The following is an 18,993-nucleotide window of genomic DNA, read 5'->3' as shown; positions in this document are numbered from 1 at the left end:
GCCTCCCGGGTTTACGCCATTCTCCTGCCTCAGCCTCCCGAGTAGCTGGGACTACAGGCGCCCGTCACCTCGCCCAGCTACTTTTTGTATTTTTTAGTGGAGACGGGTTTTCACCGTGTTAGCCAGGATGGTCCTGATCTCCTGACCTCGTGATCCGCCCGTCTCGGCCTCCCAAAGTGCTGGGATTACAGGCTTGAGCCACCGTGCCCAGCCTGTTCTTGTTTTTTATTACTGCTCCAGTCAAGAGAGACAGATGCAATTGTTAATAATTAAATGCCAAGAAAAAAGAACTGTAGGGATTCCAATGTCCTTGCTGATTTGGGGCCACACTGAAGACAGGTGTATTTACCATAATTTATCCTTACCTAAGGTAGAGGGTTAAGAGCATGGGCTCCAAACTGGGAATGCCTCTATTCAACCTGTGCCCCTTACAACGTGACCTCAGGAAAGTTAATTAACTTTCCCCAAAAATGGAGCTATTAATAGTGCCTACCTCACAGGGATGTTGGAGATAAAATTACAAAATGCAAAGTGTATAACGCAATAGCATGAAGTATCATTTTCACTTGTATCCCTGAAAAAGAAAGGAAACTTTTCTCTTGTTTTCAAGTTTCTGAGAGAATGGCAATGTTCTCTATTGGCATTATCCAATAAACCATGTGACTGTTGAGCATTTCAAATGTGGCTAGCGTGAAAGAGAAACTGAATTTTAAATTTAATGATAAAGGCCGGGCGCGGTGGCTCAAGCCTGTCATCCCAGCACTTTGGAAGGCCGAGACGGGCGGATCACGAGGTCAGGAGATCGAGACCATCCTGGCTAATAAGGTGAAACCCCGTCTCTACTAAAAAAAATACAAAAAAAAAAAAAAAAAATTTTAATGATAAAATATTTAAATACTGGCTTACATACACAGCTCTCAAGGAAAAAAAAATCACCAGTAGAGGGCCGCACAAGTCCATGGATGTTTGTGAAAATGACGCTACAGTCCCAACTCTAAGCGACTGCGTTTCTTGATACTTACGGGTAAATGCAGACAGGTATCACTAAGCTTTCTGAATATCAGAGGACGTGTGGAATCCTAACCAAACCCGGAAACAGGTGTTGCATACACAAAACATAAGTAATTACAGGACATTTGTCACGGAAACGGGTAAGGAAGACATAGGCAGCTGCAATCTGAGGCTGAACTTCTAGAAAGTTAAGTGGATGCTGACTGAGTTAAAATCAGGTTCTGAGTGATTTATACTCTTAATCTGATTTCCTAGAAATACTTCTTAGTGGTTAAAAAGAAACACGGTGAAATCCAGCCTAACTCAAGCATTTATATCAAGTAGCAAGGGAAGAAGCCACTTGTCCTGAGTTACCAGAATTTTTAAGAATACAGCCTCAATTTAATAGTCTTAGTGATAGATAGAGTTGATCCTTAAGTAAGAAGTGTATTTACACAGTATAGGTCAGATTGTGAAAACTCCTATAGCAAGATTCACATGGTGAAATTTCCTAGAAGATAACGACATATAAAAGAAAATCGCCAAGTATCTTTTTCATTGCTAAAATTAAATATAAAATTGAAGAACGAAAAAAATGGTCTTGTTCAATATAATCCTCATTAAGTGTACATCCATCGTCTAGTAAGAGGACTCGCGTAGAGAGGGCAGGTGACTTGCCAGATGCCACGCCCTAAGGACTTCCTGATTCTGTACTGCACACGTGGTAATCTCATAAGCACCCAGTTTCAGGTTCCCATAATAATGTGCTTCCCACGGCACAGGCAAAATAAAGAAAAAGGAATAAATGAATTAAGGTCCCTTCTGCCATGGTCTGTGACCACAACTAACAAGATTTTCTTACCTCAACAGAATCTCCTCCTGCAGTTTCTTCCGTTTTGGGGGTCTTCCTCTTCTTTTTCCCGTTTTTCCAGGAATACTTGAGACATTTTTTTGTCCTTCACTTTCCCTAATAGATAATATTAAATAGAAATGTTCTGGCATAGGATTGGCATGCTACATATGATTTTAAAACAGTATTTCTGGCCATGAGATGGCCAAAAAGGATTAAATGTAGCAGTGAAAGGAAAAGGGAAGAGTAACTTCCAGTCTTCCAGTATTGACTATGGATCTGAGGAAAACTAACATTCTGCAATACTAAAATGTGCTTAAGATCTGACACCTTCCGAAGAGTAAGCATGCTCCTAGCAACAAGAAAGCCTAAATAAGAGGTTAGCATCGTTTTGGGATGCTATGGAAATGCGGCCTCTTCCTTACTTAGTAAAGCTTATGTTTCAGGCATCATGTAAGTTCCTTCTGTTCTTACACTGATGGATACTAAGGTTCATAAACTATATCATTAATTCTAGTAGAAAAAAGGAGATCAAAGGAGATCTCAAGGACTGACGATGCAAGATGAAAACTGCTACTGCACTGAAATGATTGTACTGCTGAGAAGAAACCTGCTATATTAAAATAGCCTGTGGTAACAGGAGTGGCATTTCTCAGAAACCTCCTATCAAGAACTTCAGATCAAAAAAGCATCTTTAACCCCTCTGGTAGCAGAGAATTAATCCCTTTTTGTTTTTGCATGAAGTATCTCCTTAGCATCTCTTTGCAGGCATGCTTAGAGAGAATTCCTTCATTAGGAAAAAAAAATCGTGCTGTAGAATTCTGATGCATTTAATCTTAATGACATTTTAATACAGTAGTTATCACGTCCTGACATTAAAGAACGTACCTGCTCAAAGACAGTTCTCCATTGGATTTTCCTTGTACCGGGTCCTCTTTGTACATTCGTGTTCCATAGAAATACCAATAGAGTGCTCCAGAATTGTCTTCACCCAATGGCTCCACACGGAGACTGTCTGCATCTAGACCCTAGGCAGAACAAGAAAAAGGGGTTTGGGGAAATGGGGAACAAAATGCACCAGGAAAAAACGAAAATGAGGATTCCAAATTTACACTCAGGCATACCTCAAATCTAAAAATGACCAAGTATCATTGGGTGCGGTGACTCATGCCTGTAATCCCAGCACTTTGGGAGGCTGAGGAGGGCAAACCACGAGGTCAGGAGTTCCAGACCAGCTCGGCCAATATGGTGAAACCCCGCCTCTACTAAAAATACAAAAAATTAGCTGGGCGTAGTGGCGGGCGACCATAGTCCCAGCTACTTGGGAAGCTGAGGCAGAGGAATCGCTTGAACCTGGGAGGTGAAGGTTGCAGTGAGCTGAGATCATGCCACCACATATCAGCCTGGGCAACAGAGAGAGACTCTGTCTCAAAAATAAAAATAAAAATAAAAATAAAATAAGTAAAATAAAAATGTCCAAGTATCTTATGTAATTTTCAATCGGCCTAAGAAACAAGAATACAATGGGAAGGTGGCACCTACTTTGAGGAACAAGAGATGGAAATACTAAAATGCTCCCTATCCCCACCATTGTTCCCTTTTCACAAAAAAGAGAATCCAACAACAATCCTGATGGACAGTTTACAGATTTGGCTGGGAGCAGTTGTTTTAATGTGAGCACACACAAAAAGAAAGACAAGTACAACTGGGTGGATGAGGCAAGGGGCAAGCTTTGCCCCACGGGATCCTCTGTGGCAGCTCCAGCATAACCTCCCGTGACCTATCACTCCAGCTGAGCTCCAGCGACAGGGCTCCCAATTTACCTCGGGGGCTGACCTATATTGGCCTTCCCACTGCTACTGAAGTCCTTGAGTCCTCGGCAAAGACTGTGCTAAATTACACAATGATTTTTTTATAATGTGTTCATGCACAGAGCTCAACTTTGAAGTCATCACCACATTAAATCACTGATGATAGAACAGGATTAGAAACTGACCTCCCTACGAGTGAAAGCAATAACCCACACCCTCCCTTCGATGATATACTACTTTTTTTTTTTTTTTAAAGATGGAGTCTCGCTCTGTTGCCAAGGCTGGAGAGCAGTGGGATCTCCATTCACTGCAAACTCCGCCTACCGGGTTTACGCCATTCTCCAGCCTCAGCCTCCCGAGTAGCTGGGACTACAGGTGCCCGCCACCACGCCTGGCTAGTTTTTTGTATTTTTAGTAGAGACGGGGTTTCACCGTGTTAGCCAGGATGGTCTCGATCTCCTGACCTCGTGAACCGCCCGCCTCAGCCTCCCAAAGTGCTAGGATTACAGGCGTGAGCCACAGCATCCGGGCCGCTCTAGGATCTAAAACAGATAACCGCACCAAACGGGAGCAGAGAGATGGCCATAGCTTCCTTCTTCAACACATTTTTTGTAACGTGGATGTATGTAGAGGATGAACTTCACTAGCATATATGGTTTCAGGTTCTTGGAGATTTCAGTAAATACTTCAATTATATTCAATCGAGTTTACACCTTGAGAAATAAAATTCAGTGGCTAATTTAGTTGCAGGTTTGGCTGATGACAGAACAAACACGGTTCTCTGGTGGTACCTATTGCAGATGGGACTCAGTGCACGTAAAGGAAGATGAAACCAGACTAGAAATTAGAGCAAAATCATGTGCTTCCATAGGGATGCACATCCTGCATCTCCTTGGCTACAGCAATCATGGTTTTCTATACAGTGTTATTGGCAACGAATAGTACCAAGACTAGTACCACAAGCCAAACTCTGGCTGATATCTTTGGGTTTTACATTCTGACTGCATTTCTGATTGCTGGCTTTTCATAGCTGTAGGGAAAGGATTGCCAGTTAAGCATACCTTTAGAAGATCGAAGACATCGTCTGCATCCAGCCGGTAATCACAGAGGCGGTGCAGGATCTCCACCCGTGTGCGAAGAGGCAGGTCCTGGAAACTGGCTTCCCTCAGAGGGTTGGGCTTCCCTTCCTCGAGCTCCCAGCGGTAGTTGATGATGTCCTCTAGGTAGCTGTGGAATGTCTGAGGCCTAGACCAGGGCCCCAAACACAAAAATACATTAATATAACATATAGGATGGTTGGGAGGAGACAGAGAACTCATGATCTGACAGCTGACAGATTTTTGTTTGTTTGTTTGTTTGTTTTTTTATACAGACAGGGTCTTGCTCTGTCATCCAGTCTGGAGCACAGTGGCAGATCTCAGCTCACTGCAGTTCTCCTGGGCTCAAAAGATTCTCCCACCTCAACCTCCCAGGTACCTGGGACCACAGGCATGCACCACCACATCCAGCTTATCTTTGTATTTTTTGTAGAGACAGGGGTCTCCCTACGTTGCCCAGGCTGTTCTCAAACTCCTAGGCTCAAATGATGCGCCCGCCTTGGCTTCCCAAAGTGCTGGGATTACAGGTGTGAGCTAACACACGTGGCCCAGCTGACAAATTTTGCACAGAAAGCAGAAATGAAAAACAGCAATAGGAAGTCCCTCATGAAGGTTCACCCTACTTACATGGATATTGTGTTTTGTCAACTATCAAGGAAGATAAATACATAAAGAGGGTTTTTCACAGAATAGGTTGACTTTAAAGCCCAAATAGCACATTCTGGTAGAATGGGTAAAAGCATAATCAAATGTGTAGGCTATGAAGCTGAGGCAAAAGTCTCACCCTCTACATGTACAACTGAAGACACTATGCGGTTCAGACAGACAGTACAAAGTGGGGTTTATGACATAGGTGGCAAGAAGAAAAAAAAAAGAAACTTGTAGTTGGCCTAACCTAATTTATATTTCAGGTTAAGATAAAAAGGCGGAAACTCCTCCAGAATACAAATGGCTACACAGATATGCAACTATAATTTTATATTCTATTATACATGAACTTTAAGTTATGCTATAAAACACTGCATTCTAAATTTTTTCTTCTTTGATTCTTTTTCTTTTTTTTTTTTTTTTTAAGATGGAGTCTCCCTCTGTCGCCCAGGCTGGAGTGCAGTGGCGCGATCTCAGCTCACTGCAAGCTCTGCCTCCCGGGTTCACGCCATTCTCCTGCCTCAGCCTCCCCAGTAGCTGGGACTACAGGCGCCCGCCACCACTCCCGGCTAATTTCTTTCTGTATTTTTAGTAGAGACGGGGTTTCACCGTGTTAGCCAGGATGGACTCGATCTCCTGACCTTGTCATCTGCCTGCCTCGGCCTCCCAAACTGCTGGGATTACAGGTGTGAGCCACCGCGCCCGGCCTTTCTTTGATTTTTCATAGAGATGAGGTCTCACCACATTGCCCAGGTTGGTCTTGAACTCCAGGGTTCAAGCAATCCTCCCATGTCTGTATATTACAATTTGAAGATAGTTTTTCTACAGAGAACATTTAAGACACCTAGATGGCAATTTAAGTTTTTTCTTCGGTAGAGTCTGGCAATCCTATAATCGCATTAAATATATTTTTTACCATGTGAGGTCTCACTATATTGTCCATGCTGGACTCAAACTCCTGAGCTCAAGCAATCCTCCCACCTTGGTCTCTGGAGCATATGGACTACAAGTGCATCTTACCACATCCAGGTGCAAATGCAATTTTTTTTTTTTTTTTTGAGACGGAGTCTTGCTCTGTCGCCCAGGCTGGAATGCAATGGCATGATCTCAGCTCACTACGAGCTCCACCTCCCGGGTGCACGCCATTCTCCTGCCTCAGCCTCCCAAGTAGCTGGGACTACAGGCGCACGCCACCATATCCAGCTAATTTTTTGTATTTTTAGTAGAGATGGGGTTTCACTATGTTAGCCAGGATGGTCTCGATCTCCTGACCTCATGATCCGCCTGCCTCGGCCGCCCAAACTGCTGGGATTACAGGATTTTGGCCACGCCTGGCTTTTTTTTTTTTTTTTTTAATGGAGTTTTGCTCTTGTAGCCCAGGCTGGAGTGCAATGGTGTGATCTTGGCTCAACCTCTGCCTCCCGGGTGCAAGTGATTCTCCTGCCTCAGCCTCCTGAGTAGCTGGGATTACAGGTGCCCACCATCATGCCTGGCTAATTTTTGTATTTTTAGTAGAGACAGGGTTTCACCAATTTGGCCAGGCTAGTCTTGAACTCCTGACCTCAGGTGATCCGCTTGCCTCAGCCTCCCAGAGTGCTGGGATTACAGGTACGAGCCACTGCACCCAGCCATGTATTTTGATCAGTACCTAAATGTGCCTTGCAGTAATAACGAGCTGTTTGTTAGATGGTTATTTTACATCTCAACTATTAAGAATCAAGATCTAAATTACCTCATGCTTGATGTGAATTTTTTTTTCTTATTAATAAACAAAGAGGCCTAAAGAAGTTATTGATACCATTTTAAAATTAGGCATACACCATGTTGACATTTTAAAATTAGGCATATACCATGTTGACTTATAATCTATGATAGTTATATTTGTAGCAAAGTGAAAGGAAATATTTGTGGAAAAAATTAAGAAGGCTTAGGCAAATAAGAAATTAAACAGTTTGCTTTTTCAAAGAGGGAAGAAACGTCTTCCCCTACTATTACTATCTCACTGGGGAAAATGTGAGTATGGCAGCTTCATCAAAATGCAGCATAATAGCTCTAGCAATCAGGGCTCTCACGAATTTCACTGGCCTGCAGCATTCACATTCAGCACACAAGCACTGGCCAATAACAAGTGCTTGAACCTTGCAGGGTTTGGACTGGCCGCCCCTCTCCATTGTTTTTGAAGTTGCTGTCATCCCTTCTGGAGTGAGGAGCCGGGTAAAGAGTAGTTCAAACTCACATTACAATAGAGACAGCACTGTAATGGTGAATTTAAAAATGAAAAAGTTTGGCCGGTCATGGTGGCTCACACCTGTAATCCCAGCACTTTGCAAGGCCAACATGGAGAAACCCCGTCTCTACCAAAAATACAAAATTAGCTGGTTGTGGTGGCACATGCCTATAATCCCAGGTACTCGGGAAAGCTGAGGCAGGAGAATCGCTTGAACCTGGGAGGCAGAGGCTGTGGTGAGCCAAAATCACGCCATCGCACTCCAGCCTGGGCAACAAGAAACGCCATCTCCAAAAAAAATTAAAAAGTTTTTTTAAAAAACTGCTTTTTTAGTAGCCAGAAGTGTGAAGAAGACAATTATCCTTTGGCAATAAATCTCTATCTACCACATGCTTTCGAGAATTTCTAATGTACACCAAGTTCCCCAAACACTGAAGTCTGTTTTTTCCTGCAATAAAACAAAACATAGAATCTGAAATCTGTATCATTTCACCAGAACAGCAGCTTCACTTGAGGATGTGCAGAAGATGCTGGGCCAGGGAGCGAGACCTTTCTTACTCCAATGTGAGGCTGAGAAAGTACAGGCACACCAGCCCAACAGACACCGCCTGTGAATCCACAGTGCTGCTCCTTTAGCCTCCAATCTGTCTGGAATCCCTTGCTTGTCTCAAACAATTGCATGTTTGAGATTCCTTCCCAACAGGCCTATTGTCCTACTCAGTTTAAATTATATCACTTTTGCTAAAAGCTTTAAGGCATCTATCTCCATGCCACCTTACCTAGGAGACACCTGAGGGCCTATAATCCAACACAATTCCATTTCCTTGTATGTAGATCAACCTTCTCCTAGAAATCCACGTCTCCTTTTAAACATCCAAAAGTGAATGGGGAAAAAGCTCTTGAAGGCAAAGGTATTCGCTAAGGGTGATCTGAAATAAAAAGGCTTCGGGAAGCTGAAAATCAGGCTAATTCTTTTCATTTAGTGGTTCTTCATCTTCTACAGGACAGAAAACACTTAGGAATTTGAAAAAGACTGCATACCTTCTCCCCCAGAAAAATGAGCACACAATTTTGCATGTACTTCCAGGTTTTACTACTTAAAGGAAAAAGAGGCCGGGCACAGTAGCTCACGCCTGTAATCCCAGCACTTTGGGAGGCCAAGATGGGCAGATAACTTGAGGGCAGGAGTTTGAGACCAGCCTGGCCAACATAGGGAAAGCCTGTCTCTACCAAAAATATGAAAATTAGTCAGGCATGGTGGTACGCGCCTGTAATCCCAGCTACTCAGGAGGCTGAGGCAGGAGAATCGCTTGTACTCGGGAGGAGGAGGTTGCAGTGAGCTGAGGCTGCACCACTGCACTCCAGCCTGGGCGACAGAGCGAGACTCTGTCTCAAATAAAAAAATAAAAATAAAAATAAAAAAAATATATAAAATAAAATAAAATAAAGGAAAGGAAAAAGAGAACAGTGGCACTGTGCTGCTAAAAACTAATGTGTACATATTTTTAAGCTTCTCAAGTTTAGATTACCTGGAACATTCATTCACTTACTCATCCATTCATCTCAGTGCAGTTCCCTCTTAATGACTTAGTAACTCTCATCATTCTGAAATTATCTTGAACTATAATAAAACATTTCATTTAAATATAGTAATGCAAAGATCAAACCAAACGGAATTTCTCAGAACAACAAGGTCTGTTTTATTTCTTGTCTAGGAAAAGTTCCAAATACTATTAAATGACCCATTTTCGCATTCATTTTCCATCCTACAAAACAGCAGTAAAGACCACTGGCTATTATTCAGCCTCCTGTGAGGGAAGAGATGAGACTGGTTTAATTACCTCTTTTCTTTTCCCCCTATGGGCAACAGAGAAAGAGAGAGTGAAAGTAAGAATGAGTCAACAACCTTTCCAAACTCTTAAAGTTAGCCATTTCTTAGAGGCCCAGCAGAGAATTTCTCAGCTCGCTCCAGACAGAACGTGCTTCTACTGCTGAGACCAAGGATGGCACGACCTGATTCAAGTGTTCCAGCAGAAGCCTCTGCCGGCTGGAACTGGTAGAATTCCTCACTGTGCAGGACAACACATTTTTAATATCTGTACCCTGTTTAGGGAGATCACAAGAAGAAGTCTCTTAAGTTGTTTGAGGCATGTGTTAGGGACATGAAAGGGCAGCCATGGTCTCTCTACAGGGGAGCAATAAGGGTATGGCACCAGGCTTCCCAGAATGGAGATAAGATGAAAAATCAAACTGCGTTCTCCTACTTGCTACAATTTGTGAAGCAAATGAAATACATGTACACACAGGCCACATATGATATGAGTACTGGATTGAGATAAATATTCTGGTTCCAGTAGTAAAGCAGCAAGTAAAAGATTCTGTACGAATACTTGATAAAGCATCTATTCTCGAAGCTTATAAGAAGACCAGCCCAAGGTCGGGCGCAGTGGCTCACGCCTGTAATCCCAGCACTTTGGGAGGCCAAGATGGGCAGATCACGAGGTCAGGAGATCGAGACCATCCTGGCTAACATGGTAAAACCCCATCTCTACTAAAAATACAAAAAAAAAAAAAAAAAAATTAGCCAGGCGTGGTGGCAGGCGCCTGTAGTCCCAGCTACTCGGGAGACTGAGGCAGGAGAATGGCACGAACCCGGGAGGCAGAGCTTGCAGTGAGTGGAGATCGAGCCACTGCACTCCAGCCTGGGCAACAAAGCCAGACTCTGTCTCAAAAAAAAAAAAAAAAAAAAAAAAAGAAAAGAAGGGAAGGTAGATGAACACATCAACTGATGCGTTCATCACCAGGGCAACATAATTAAAATAACAGTTCTTCTTCCCTAGGGCTGTAGAATAGCTACTATATTCAACATACTAAAATCAACATGAGAGCCAACGTAAGTTAAAATCATGGCTACTTCAAATTAAAGGAAAATACGGTTAAGTCAAAATCTATGCAAAACATTATCTTTGCCTAGAGAAACATGTATATAATACACATTCTTACATGTGTTTATGAATGTTTATGCTGGGTAACCAAGAAAGTGAATAAACCCCAAATTTATCTCTAAAATGATAAAGGCTTTTTTTTTATGGAACTTAAATACTATACAGATGAAGTGAGAATTCTCAAGTATCATGTATAAGGCATGAAGAGGTACAATAAAAATTCTGAATAGCTCGGGATAATTTAAGGATATATATTGTTTGCTCTACAACTGCTAAACACACACACACACGAACAAGAAACCAATAGAGGAAATAAAGTGTTACACTTTAAAAAAATTCACGTGCCTAAAAGAAAGCATTGAAGGACCAGCAAAGGAACAAAAAGCAGAAAGCAGCAGAGAAGTTTCTCAACCTTAGCCACTTGGGAAATGCATGCCAAAACCACAATGAGGTACCACCTCATGTCCACTATAATGGTGGACGTCAAGAAACATAGAGTGACAAGTGCTGACCAGGATGCAGAGACACGGAGTCCTCACACACAGCTGGTGGGAAGGCTAAGTGGTGCAGCTGCTGCAGAAGTTTCGCCAAGTTGCACTGAACTACCAACCGGTCCAGCCACTCCAACTCCTAGACGTACACCCCAGAGAAAGGAAAACACACATCCACACAAAAACTTGCACACAAATGTTCAAAGTGGCAGAATTCATAAGAGCCAAAAAGTAAAACCTGCGAAAAAGCCCATGAACTGAAGAATAAAGTGTGTATCCACACAATGAAGTATTATTTGACCATAAAAAGGAATGAAGTACTGGTTCACGCTACAACATGGTTAAAACTTCAAAAACAGCTCTAAGTGAAAAAAACCACATACAAAAGGACACTTCCCATATGGCTCCAGTCACTAGATGGGCCTGTAACACTGAAACCTGTGGAGACAGGAAGGAGAATAGTGATGCTGGGAACTGGGGTGGGGAGAAACAGGGAATGATTGTTAATGGGTACAAAGTGCCTGCTGTAGGGTAATGGAAGTATTCTGCAATTAGATAGTGGTGATGGTTGCACAATTTTGTGAATACATAAAAACCAATGAATTGTACACTTTAAAAAAACGTAAGGAGGCCCAGCGTGGTGGCTCATGCCTGTTATCTCAGCACTTTGGGAGGCTGAGGAGGACAGATCACAACGTCAGGAGTTTGAGACCAGCCTGGCCAATATGGTGAAACCCTGTCTCTACTAAGAATACAAAAAAAAAAAAAAAAAAAAAAATTGGCCAGGTATAGTGGCAGTCACCTGTAATCCCAGCTACTCGTGAGGCTAAGGCAGGAGAATCGTTTGAACCTGGGAGGTGGAGGTTGCAGTGAGCTGAGATCATACTATTGCACTCCAGTCTGGGTAACAGAGTGAGACACCATCTCCAATCAATCAATCAATCAATCAATCAATCAATCAATCAATAGATTAAAAGGACAGAAAATGATCTACTAGGCAGAGTGAGCATGAGAAAGCTGAGGATTAACATGAGACAAAGCAGATGTGGAGACAGAGTGTCACATAAGAAGAAATGGAACAACTTCCCAGGACTACATAACAAAGCTACTGCTACACATCCAGTAACAGGACACCACAACCCTGAGACAAAATGGGCACAACTTACGGTAGAAACAGATCCACAATCAGAGAGATTTTAACACTGGCTTCACATTAACAGACCAAACACACACATACACAAACAGTAAGGAATGGATCTCAACAGTATTACCACTATTAACATACTACATCACTAATTTAAATAATACACTTTCGGATCACAGAAGAAATAAAGGAGAACATGTTTTCAACAATAATATAAACATCAAAATTCACAGGATGCAGCCAACCATGGGTTAGAAGGAAACTGAAAAGTTTTTTTAGGGTAAATTTATAGCGCTAAATGCCTGTTATTTGAAAAAAAAGCTCAAAAACAGTACTCTAAAGAAGCAAAAAAAAAAAAAAAGAGCAAGCTAAAGCCAAAGTAAATAGAAGAAATAAAAAAGAGGAATCAATAAAATCAAAAAGAAGCAAAGAGTATCAAGACCTGTCTCTACAAAAAATTAGCTTTAAATAAGCAGGGTGTGGTGGCACATACCTATAGTCCTAGCTACTCAGGAGGCTGAAGCTGGAGGATTGTTTGAGCCCAGGAGGTCAAGGCTGCAGCGAGCTATGATCGTATCACTGCACTCCAGCCTGGGTGACAGAGTAGGAACTCTGTCTCAAAAAAGTCAATAAATAAATAAAATAAACATCCCTAATTTAAAAGAAGTAAAACACTCGGCCAAGTATTTCACCAAGAAAGACATATACAAATGTATGGTAAGCACGTGAATAACCACTCCACATTACTAGTCATGGGGGAAATGGAAATTAAACCCACAATGAGCTGCCACTTTAAACACAATAGGATTAGTAAAATTAAAAACAACAGATGTTGGCAAAGACAGGAAGCAACTAGGCCTGATGAGGGGGCTCACACCTGTAATCCCAGTACTTTGGGAGGCCGAGGCGGGTGGATCACCTGAGGTCAGGAGCTCAAGACCAGCTTGATTAACATGGTGAAACCCGTCTCTACTAAATACAGAAAATTAGCTGGCGCATGCCTGTAATCCCAGCTACTTGGAAGGCTGAGGCAGGAGAATCACTTGAGGCGGAGGTTGCAGTGAGCAGAGATAGCACCACTGCACTCCAGCCAGGGCAACAAGAGCAAAACTCTATCTCAAAAATAAATAAATAAAAATTTAAAAAGATATCAAGCAACGGGACTGTTCGGATATTGCTAGTGGAAATGTAAATGTTGCCAAGTGCTTGGAAAATAATTTCACAGTTTAAGTCAAACATACTTTTACTATGTGACCCCCCCCCAGCAATTCCCAGGAGAAATGAAAGTGCACACAACCATTTGTATGCAAATGTTCACAGCAGCTTCATTCATAATAGCCTCAAACTGGAAGTAATCTAAGTGCTCATCACAAGAACAGAACAGATTAAATAAATTGTGATACATTTTTCACTAGATAAATTTAATCCCCCACTCCCCTCAAAGGAATAAACCACTGATACAAACGGCATGGGTGAGTATCATACACGCATTATGTTAATGAAAGAAGCTGGTGAGAGTTCATTTCACACTGTGTGATTCCATTCATAGAGTTCTAGAACAGGTTAGGCTCCAGCTATTGCGATAAAAATGACGTCAGTGGTTGCCAGGTGTACATTGTAGGTATGGGGAAGACTGACTACAAAGGAAACTTTCTGGGAAGATTTCCTTCACAGGAGAGTGACTATGTGGTGCACTCATTTGTCACAAAACACTGGCCTATTTTAATAAAGACATGATGAACGTACTTAACAGAAGTATTGCGATTTCCAAAAAGATGACGGGTATTTCTGTAAAGAGAACCCCAAACACTCAATGTTTATTTATAAGTGACCTAAACTAGGGAATCTATTGTGCAACGCTAGATCCATAATTAAAAATTAAATGAGGCTGGGTGCAGTGGCTCACACCTGTAATGCCAGCACAGGCCAAGGTGGGCGGATCACTTGAGGTCAGGAGTTTCAGACCAGCCTGGCCAACATGGTGAAACCCAGTGTCTACTAAAAAATACAAAAATTCACGGGGCGTGTTGATGCCCACCTTAATCCCAGCTACTTGGAAGTAGAGGCAGAGGCAGGAGAATCATTTGAACCTGGGAGGTAGAGGTTGCAGTGAGTCAAGATCAAGCCATTGCACTCAAACCTGGGAGACAAGAGCAAGCGAGACTTCTCTCAAAAAAAAAAAAAAAAAAAAATTAAATGAAAAACTAAATATACAATGTTGATGAATTACGGTTTAAGAGTGTAAGCCACAGGACAGTGGGGGAAGACCGTACTGAAGCACAAATCAGTTTGCGTTCTATAGAGAGCACTCTACTAAAGATGTACTGACGAAAGGAAAAACATTTTAGCAGTAAGTATCATCATCATGAGTATTTAATGAAAAATATTTTTATGCTGCTTAAACCGTAGCTCAAAACACAGTTTGATTCAATCGCAGCTTTACTTTGACAGTGAAGAGCAAACCAGAAGTTCCTATTTTCCACCCAGCGCTCACTTTGCCAGGCTACTTCCCAATGGAAAACAAAGATGCTGAAAGAGCCACTAAATTACTATTTTTTATTGACACAGGACCATAAAACTCACTGACCAGATTTGCAGTTCCACAGATAATATAGAAGAAAAAGTATGTAGTGTTGCAAAGAATATGTTAGTATCAAATCAAAACTCTGCTTAAGTTTTATATTGAAAGAGAAAGGCAAAGATTGGTCAGAAATGAAGAATCCAGTTTTCACCACTGAGCTGAAAACCAGAAAGTGAGCAATGCCTTAGATTAGTGACCTTCCAGTGAAGTCCTGGACCAGCAGTGTGCAGCATCAGCACCACCCAGAACTTGCACAGAATTCCCAGGCCCCACCCAAGCCTACCGAATTAAATGCGGGTGCGGCCCAGTGATTTGTGTTTTAACCACCCTCGGGTGATTGTGCTGTAAAGTTGGACAATCACCACCTTCCAGGTTACCGCTTGTGCTTATTCACACCTTCTGTCTTCTTCCTGCTTACCAGGTCTAATAACTTTCCTGAATTGCGACAAGCTTTCTCTTGATCTTCTTTGTACGTTTTCCACGTATATGTATCCTTATTTGGTTCTCCTTGCCTTACACTTAAAAAGAATATGTCATTGGTGTATATGCTTCTGTGACTCGCATTATTTGCCTAACATTCTTTCTTACGGCCTAGTTTTCCTGGGAGAATGCACAGCTGTGGTAAGGCCTGCCCTCAGCTCCTCAGGGCCACCCGCGTTCCCAGCCACGTGGGCTTTCCCAGCAGCCCAGCGGCTGCTGCTTCATCCAAGCCGCAAGGGGCGTCTCCAGAGTGTGGCCGTGAACACGAGCATGTGCCTGACATGCCCCCAGTGCCGTGTCACGTATGGGAACACAGGGCTCCCAGCATCATGGGGGCCTCCTCGGAGTCCAGCTGCCATGCCCCACACCCAGTAAAATACCACTTTATTTTGGCAACAAAATGAACAAATTCCTGAAAATCATTTGAATTGTCTCAGTGTCTCTCAGGCTTATACCAGTTCTGTTTTGCCTTCGTTTCCTCAGGTAAACAAGTAAACTGTACTCAATGATGAGGTTCCTTTTATGTCTAAGTTGTTGACTATGAACTGCAGATTGATCTAGGATTTAAAAACCCTTTTAGATGGGCATGGTGGTGCCTGCCTGTCATCCCAGCTACTCAGGAGGCTGAGGTGAGAGGACGGCTTGAGCCCAGGATTTGGAGGCTGCAGTCAGCTATGACTGCGCCACAGCACTCAAGACTGAGCGAAAGAGTGAGATCTCATCTTCAAAACAAAAACAAACAAAACCCACGTTTTAAAGCAGAGGTCCACGGAAATATCTGATTTCTACTGAAATCATATAGATCATTGCAGGTATTTCCAAATAGCACTTATGCTCACTGACACCTGAAGACAGTCATTTTGGGAAATTAGCTCTGCTGTTAGATGAATAAAACACTGCATCAAAAATTTCTTTCTTCAATACTTCATTTTTTTTTTCTTTTTTTGAGACAGGGTCTCACTCTGCTACCCACGATGGAGTGCAGTGGCACGATCTCCACTGCAGCCTCCGCCTCCTGGGTTCAATCGATTCTCCTGCCTCATCCTCCCAAGTACCTGGGACTATAGGTATGTGCCACCGTACCCCACTAATGTTTGTATAATACTTTTTGTAGAGCCGGGGTTTCACCATGTTGCCCAGGCTAGTCTCGAACTCCTGAGCTCAAGTGAGCGGCCTGCCTCAGCCTCCCAAAAGTGTTGAGATTACAGGTGTGAGCCACCACGCCCAACCAATACTTTACTATTTTTCAGTGTAATTGGGTTTGGGTATAATCTTATTTTATGATTTCAAAACATTATTTTTAGATGGGGTTCACAGGCTTCCTTAGTGTGCCAAAGAGTTAAAAATCCTGCGTTCAAGGAAAACCACTTTACTTACCACTTTTCTTCTATATTTCTCATTTACAGCATGGCGCTGCAGTTAGGAGTTGGAGGTCTAGGAGACAGATCTGTACCGTCTCAATTACCGGCTATGTAACCTTGGGCAATTTATTTAACCTCTCTGTGCCTCAAATTCCTCATCCTTGACGGAAGGATGGGAGAGAACTTTCTATGAGAGGGCTGTCGGATTAAGTGAGTGTTCTTGAGAAGCAGTTGGCAGCGTCCAGGACACAGAACATGCTGGCTAGTATCATTTCCAAGAGTAGATCGTGTTATGCTGTCCTCTAAGTGCAAAAACCTCAGGTTGGAGAGTACAGATGAAAGGAAATGTGGCCTCCGTATTTCAGTTTTAAAGATTAGATTAAGTCAGTGGAACTGGAATAGTAACTAGCTTCCTAAATACAGGAGTTGGAAAATTATAGCCTGAGGGCCAAATCTGGAATGATGTCCTTTTTTGTTGAGACATACTTTTATTTTGTCGCAGAGGCTGGAGTGTCGTGGTGTGATCTCGGCTCACTGCAACCTCCGCCTTCCGGGTTCAAGCAATTCTCATGCCTCAGTCTACCGAGTAGCTAAGACCACAGGTGCGTGCCACTACACCCGGCTAATTTTTGAAGTTTTAGTAGAGACGTGGTCTCGAACTCCTGACCTCAAGTGATCTGCCCACCTCGGCCTCCCAAAGTGCTGGGATTACAGGCGTGAGACGTTGCACCAGACCCCCTTTAAAAACAAAACAAACAAAAAAGAGCCTATAATTATGCTTTTTATATTTTTTAATGGTTGGGGAAAAAACAAACAAACAAGCAGAAAAACAGTCTTTCCTGGCAGGTGAAAATGATATAAAAGTCAAACCTCAGCGGTTAGAAAGTTCTAATAAAGCAGTCACTATTGGTTTTTCTGTATCACCTATGGCTGCTTTCATAGTGACAGAGCTGGGTAGCTGCAACACAGAGCCTAAAATACGATGTGGGTGTGCGCCTGGAATACTAGTTACTCAGGAGGCTGAGGCAGGAGGACTGCTTGAATCTAGACGTTCGAGGCTGCAGTGAGTTACGACTGGCCCAGTGCACTCCAGCCTGGGGAACAGAGTGAGACTCTGCTGGGAGTGAGGGCCTACAATAGTCACGCATTGCTTAACAGAAGGGATATGTTCTGAGAAATGCATGGTTAGGTGATTTTGTTGCTGTGGAAACATCATAGTGTATTGACATACACCTAGATGGTACAGCCTACCACACCTAGACTAGACGGCACAGCCCACTGCTCCTAGGTTACACCCCGATACTGCAGCTGACTGTACTGAATACAGTAAGCCACCATAACGGAATGTTAAGGATTTGTGGATTCAGACACATTTAAACACAGAAAAGGCACAGCAAGGACATAGTACAAAAGATTTTAAAAATGGTACATCTGTATAAAGCACGTGTCATGAGTGCAGCCTGTGGAACTAAACCTGCTCTGGGTGAATCAGTAACTGAGTAGTAAATGAATGTGAAGGCTTGGTACACTGGTACATGACTGTACTTCACTATAAACTTTCTAAATGCTGTAAACTTAGGCTATACTATGTTTGTTTTAAAAAATCCTTTTCTTCAATATTATCTTTAGCTTACTATGACATTTAAAAATTTCAAACTTTAAATTTTTTTTTTTTTTTTAGACGTAGTCTCGCTCTGTCGCCCAGGCTGGAGTGCAGTGGCCGGATTTCAGCTCACTGCAAGCTCCGCCTCCCAGGTTCACGCCATTCTCCTGCCTCAGCCTCCCGAGTAGCTGGGACTACAGGTGCCCGCCACCTCGCCCGGCTAGTTTTTTGTATTTTTTAGTAGAGACGGGGTTTCACTGTATTAGCCAGGATGGTCTTGATCTCCTGACCTTGTGATCCGCCCATCTCGGCCTCCCAAAGTGCTGGGATTACAGGTGTGAGCCACCACACCCGGCCAACTTTTAACTTTTTGATTCTTTTGTAATAACAGCTTAAACATTTTTTAGAGCTATATAAAAACATTTTTTCTTTTTTTTTTTTTTTTCCTGCTCTGTAGCCCTAGCTAGAGTGCAGTAAGGACCTGCAGCTCACTGCAGCCTCCAACTCCTGATCTTCCCACCTCAGCCTCCCTAGTAACTTAGACTCCAGGCATGCACCACCATGTCCAGCTAATTATTTTATTTTTATTTTTTAGTAGAGACGGGGTCTTGTTATGTTGTCCAGCTAATTCGTTTATTTTTATTTTTTAGTAGAGACGGGGTCTTGTTATGTTGCCCAGCTAATTCGTTTATTTTTATTTTTTAGTAGAGATGGAGTCTTGCTATGTTGCCCAGGCTGGTCTCGACCTCCTGGCCTCAAAATGTC

The 18,993-nt window shown here is 42.6% G+C and overlaps 2 protein-coding genes across 3 annotated transcripts in view; one reads left to right on the top strand and one right to left on the bottom strand.

Annotated features, from left to right (window-relative positions):
* The window catches only part of MICAL3 (microtubule associated monooxygenase, calponin and LIM domain containing 3), a 1,031,057-nt gene that overhangs the window by 443,600 nt on the left and 568,464 nt on the right, over positions 1–18,993 (top strand). The window lies entirely within an intron of this gene.
* The window catches only part of LOC111526405 (cat eye syndrome critical region protein 2), a 193,565-nt gene that overhangs the window by 52,546 nt on the left and 122,026 nt on the right, over positions 1–18,993 (bottom strand). For both annotated transcript variants that reach the window (XM_023192096.2, XM_023192097.2), the window contains 3 exons: positions 4,713–4,896; positions 2,729–2,868; positions 1,853–1,957 (listed from right to left, as the gene is read on the bottom strand). In XM_023192096.2, the coding sequence (XP_023047864.1) occupies positions 1,853–1,957; positions 2,729–2,868; positions 4,713–4,896 (429 nt within the window). The remainder of the gene's footprint in view (positions 1–1,852; positions 1,958–2,728; positions 2,869–4,712; positions 4,897–18,993) is intronic.

Source organism: Piliocolobus tephrosceles, chromosome 19 (assembly GCF_002776525.5).
Source record: "Piliocolobus tephrosceles isolate RC106 chromosome 19, ASM277652v3, whole genome shotgun sequence".
In the NCBI taxonomy this organism is placed as follows: domain Eukaryota; kingdom Metazoa; phylum Chordata; class Mammalia; order Primates; family Cercopithecidae; genus Piliocolobus; species Piliocolobus tephrosceles.
This window is presented reverse-complemented; position numbering and strand designations above follow the sequence as displayed.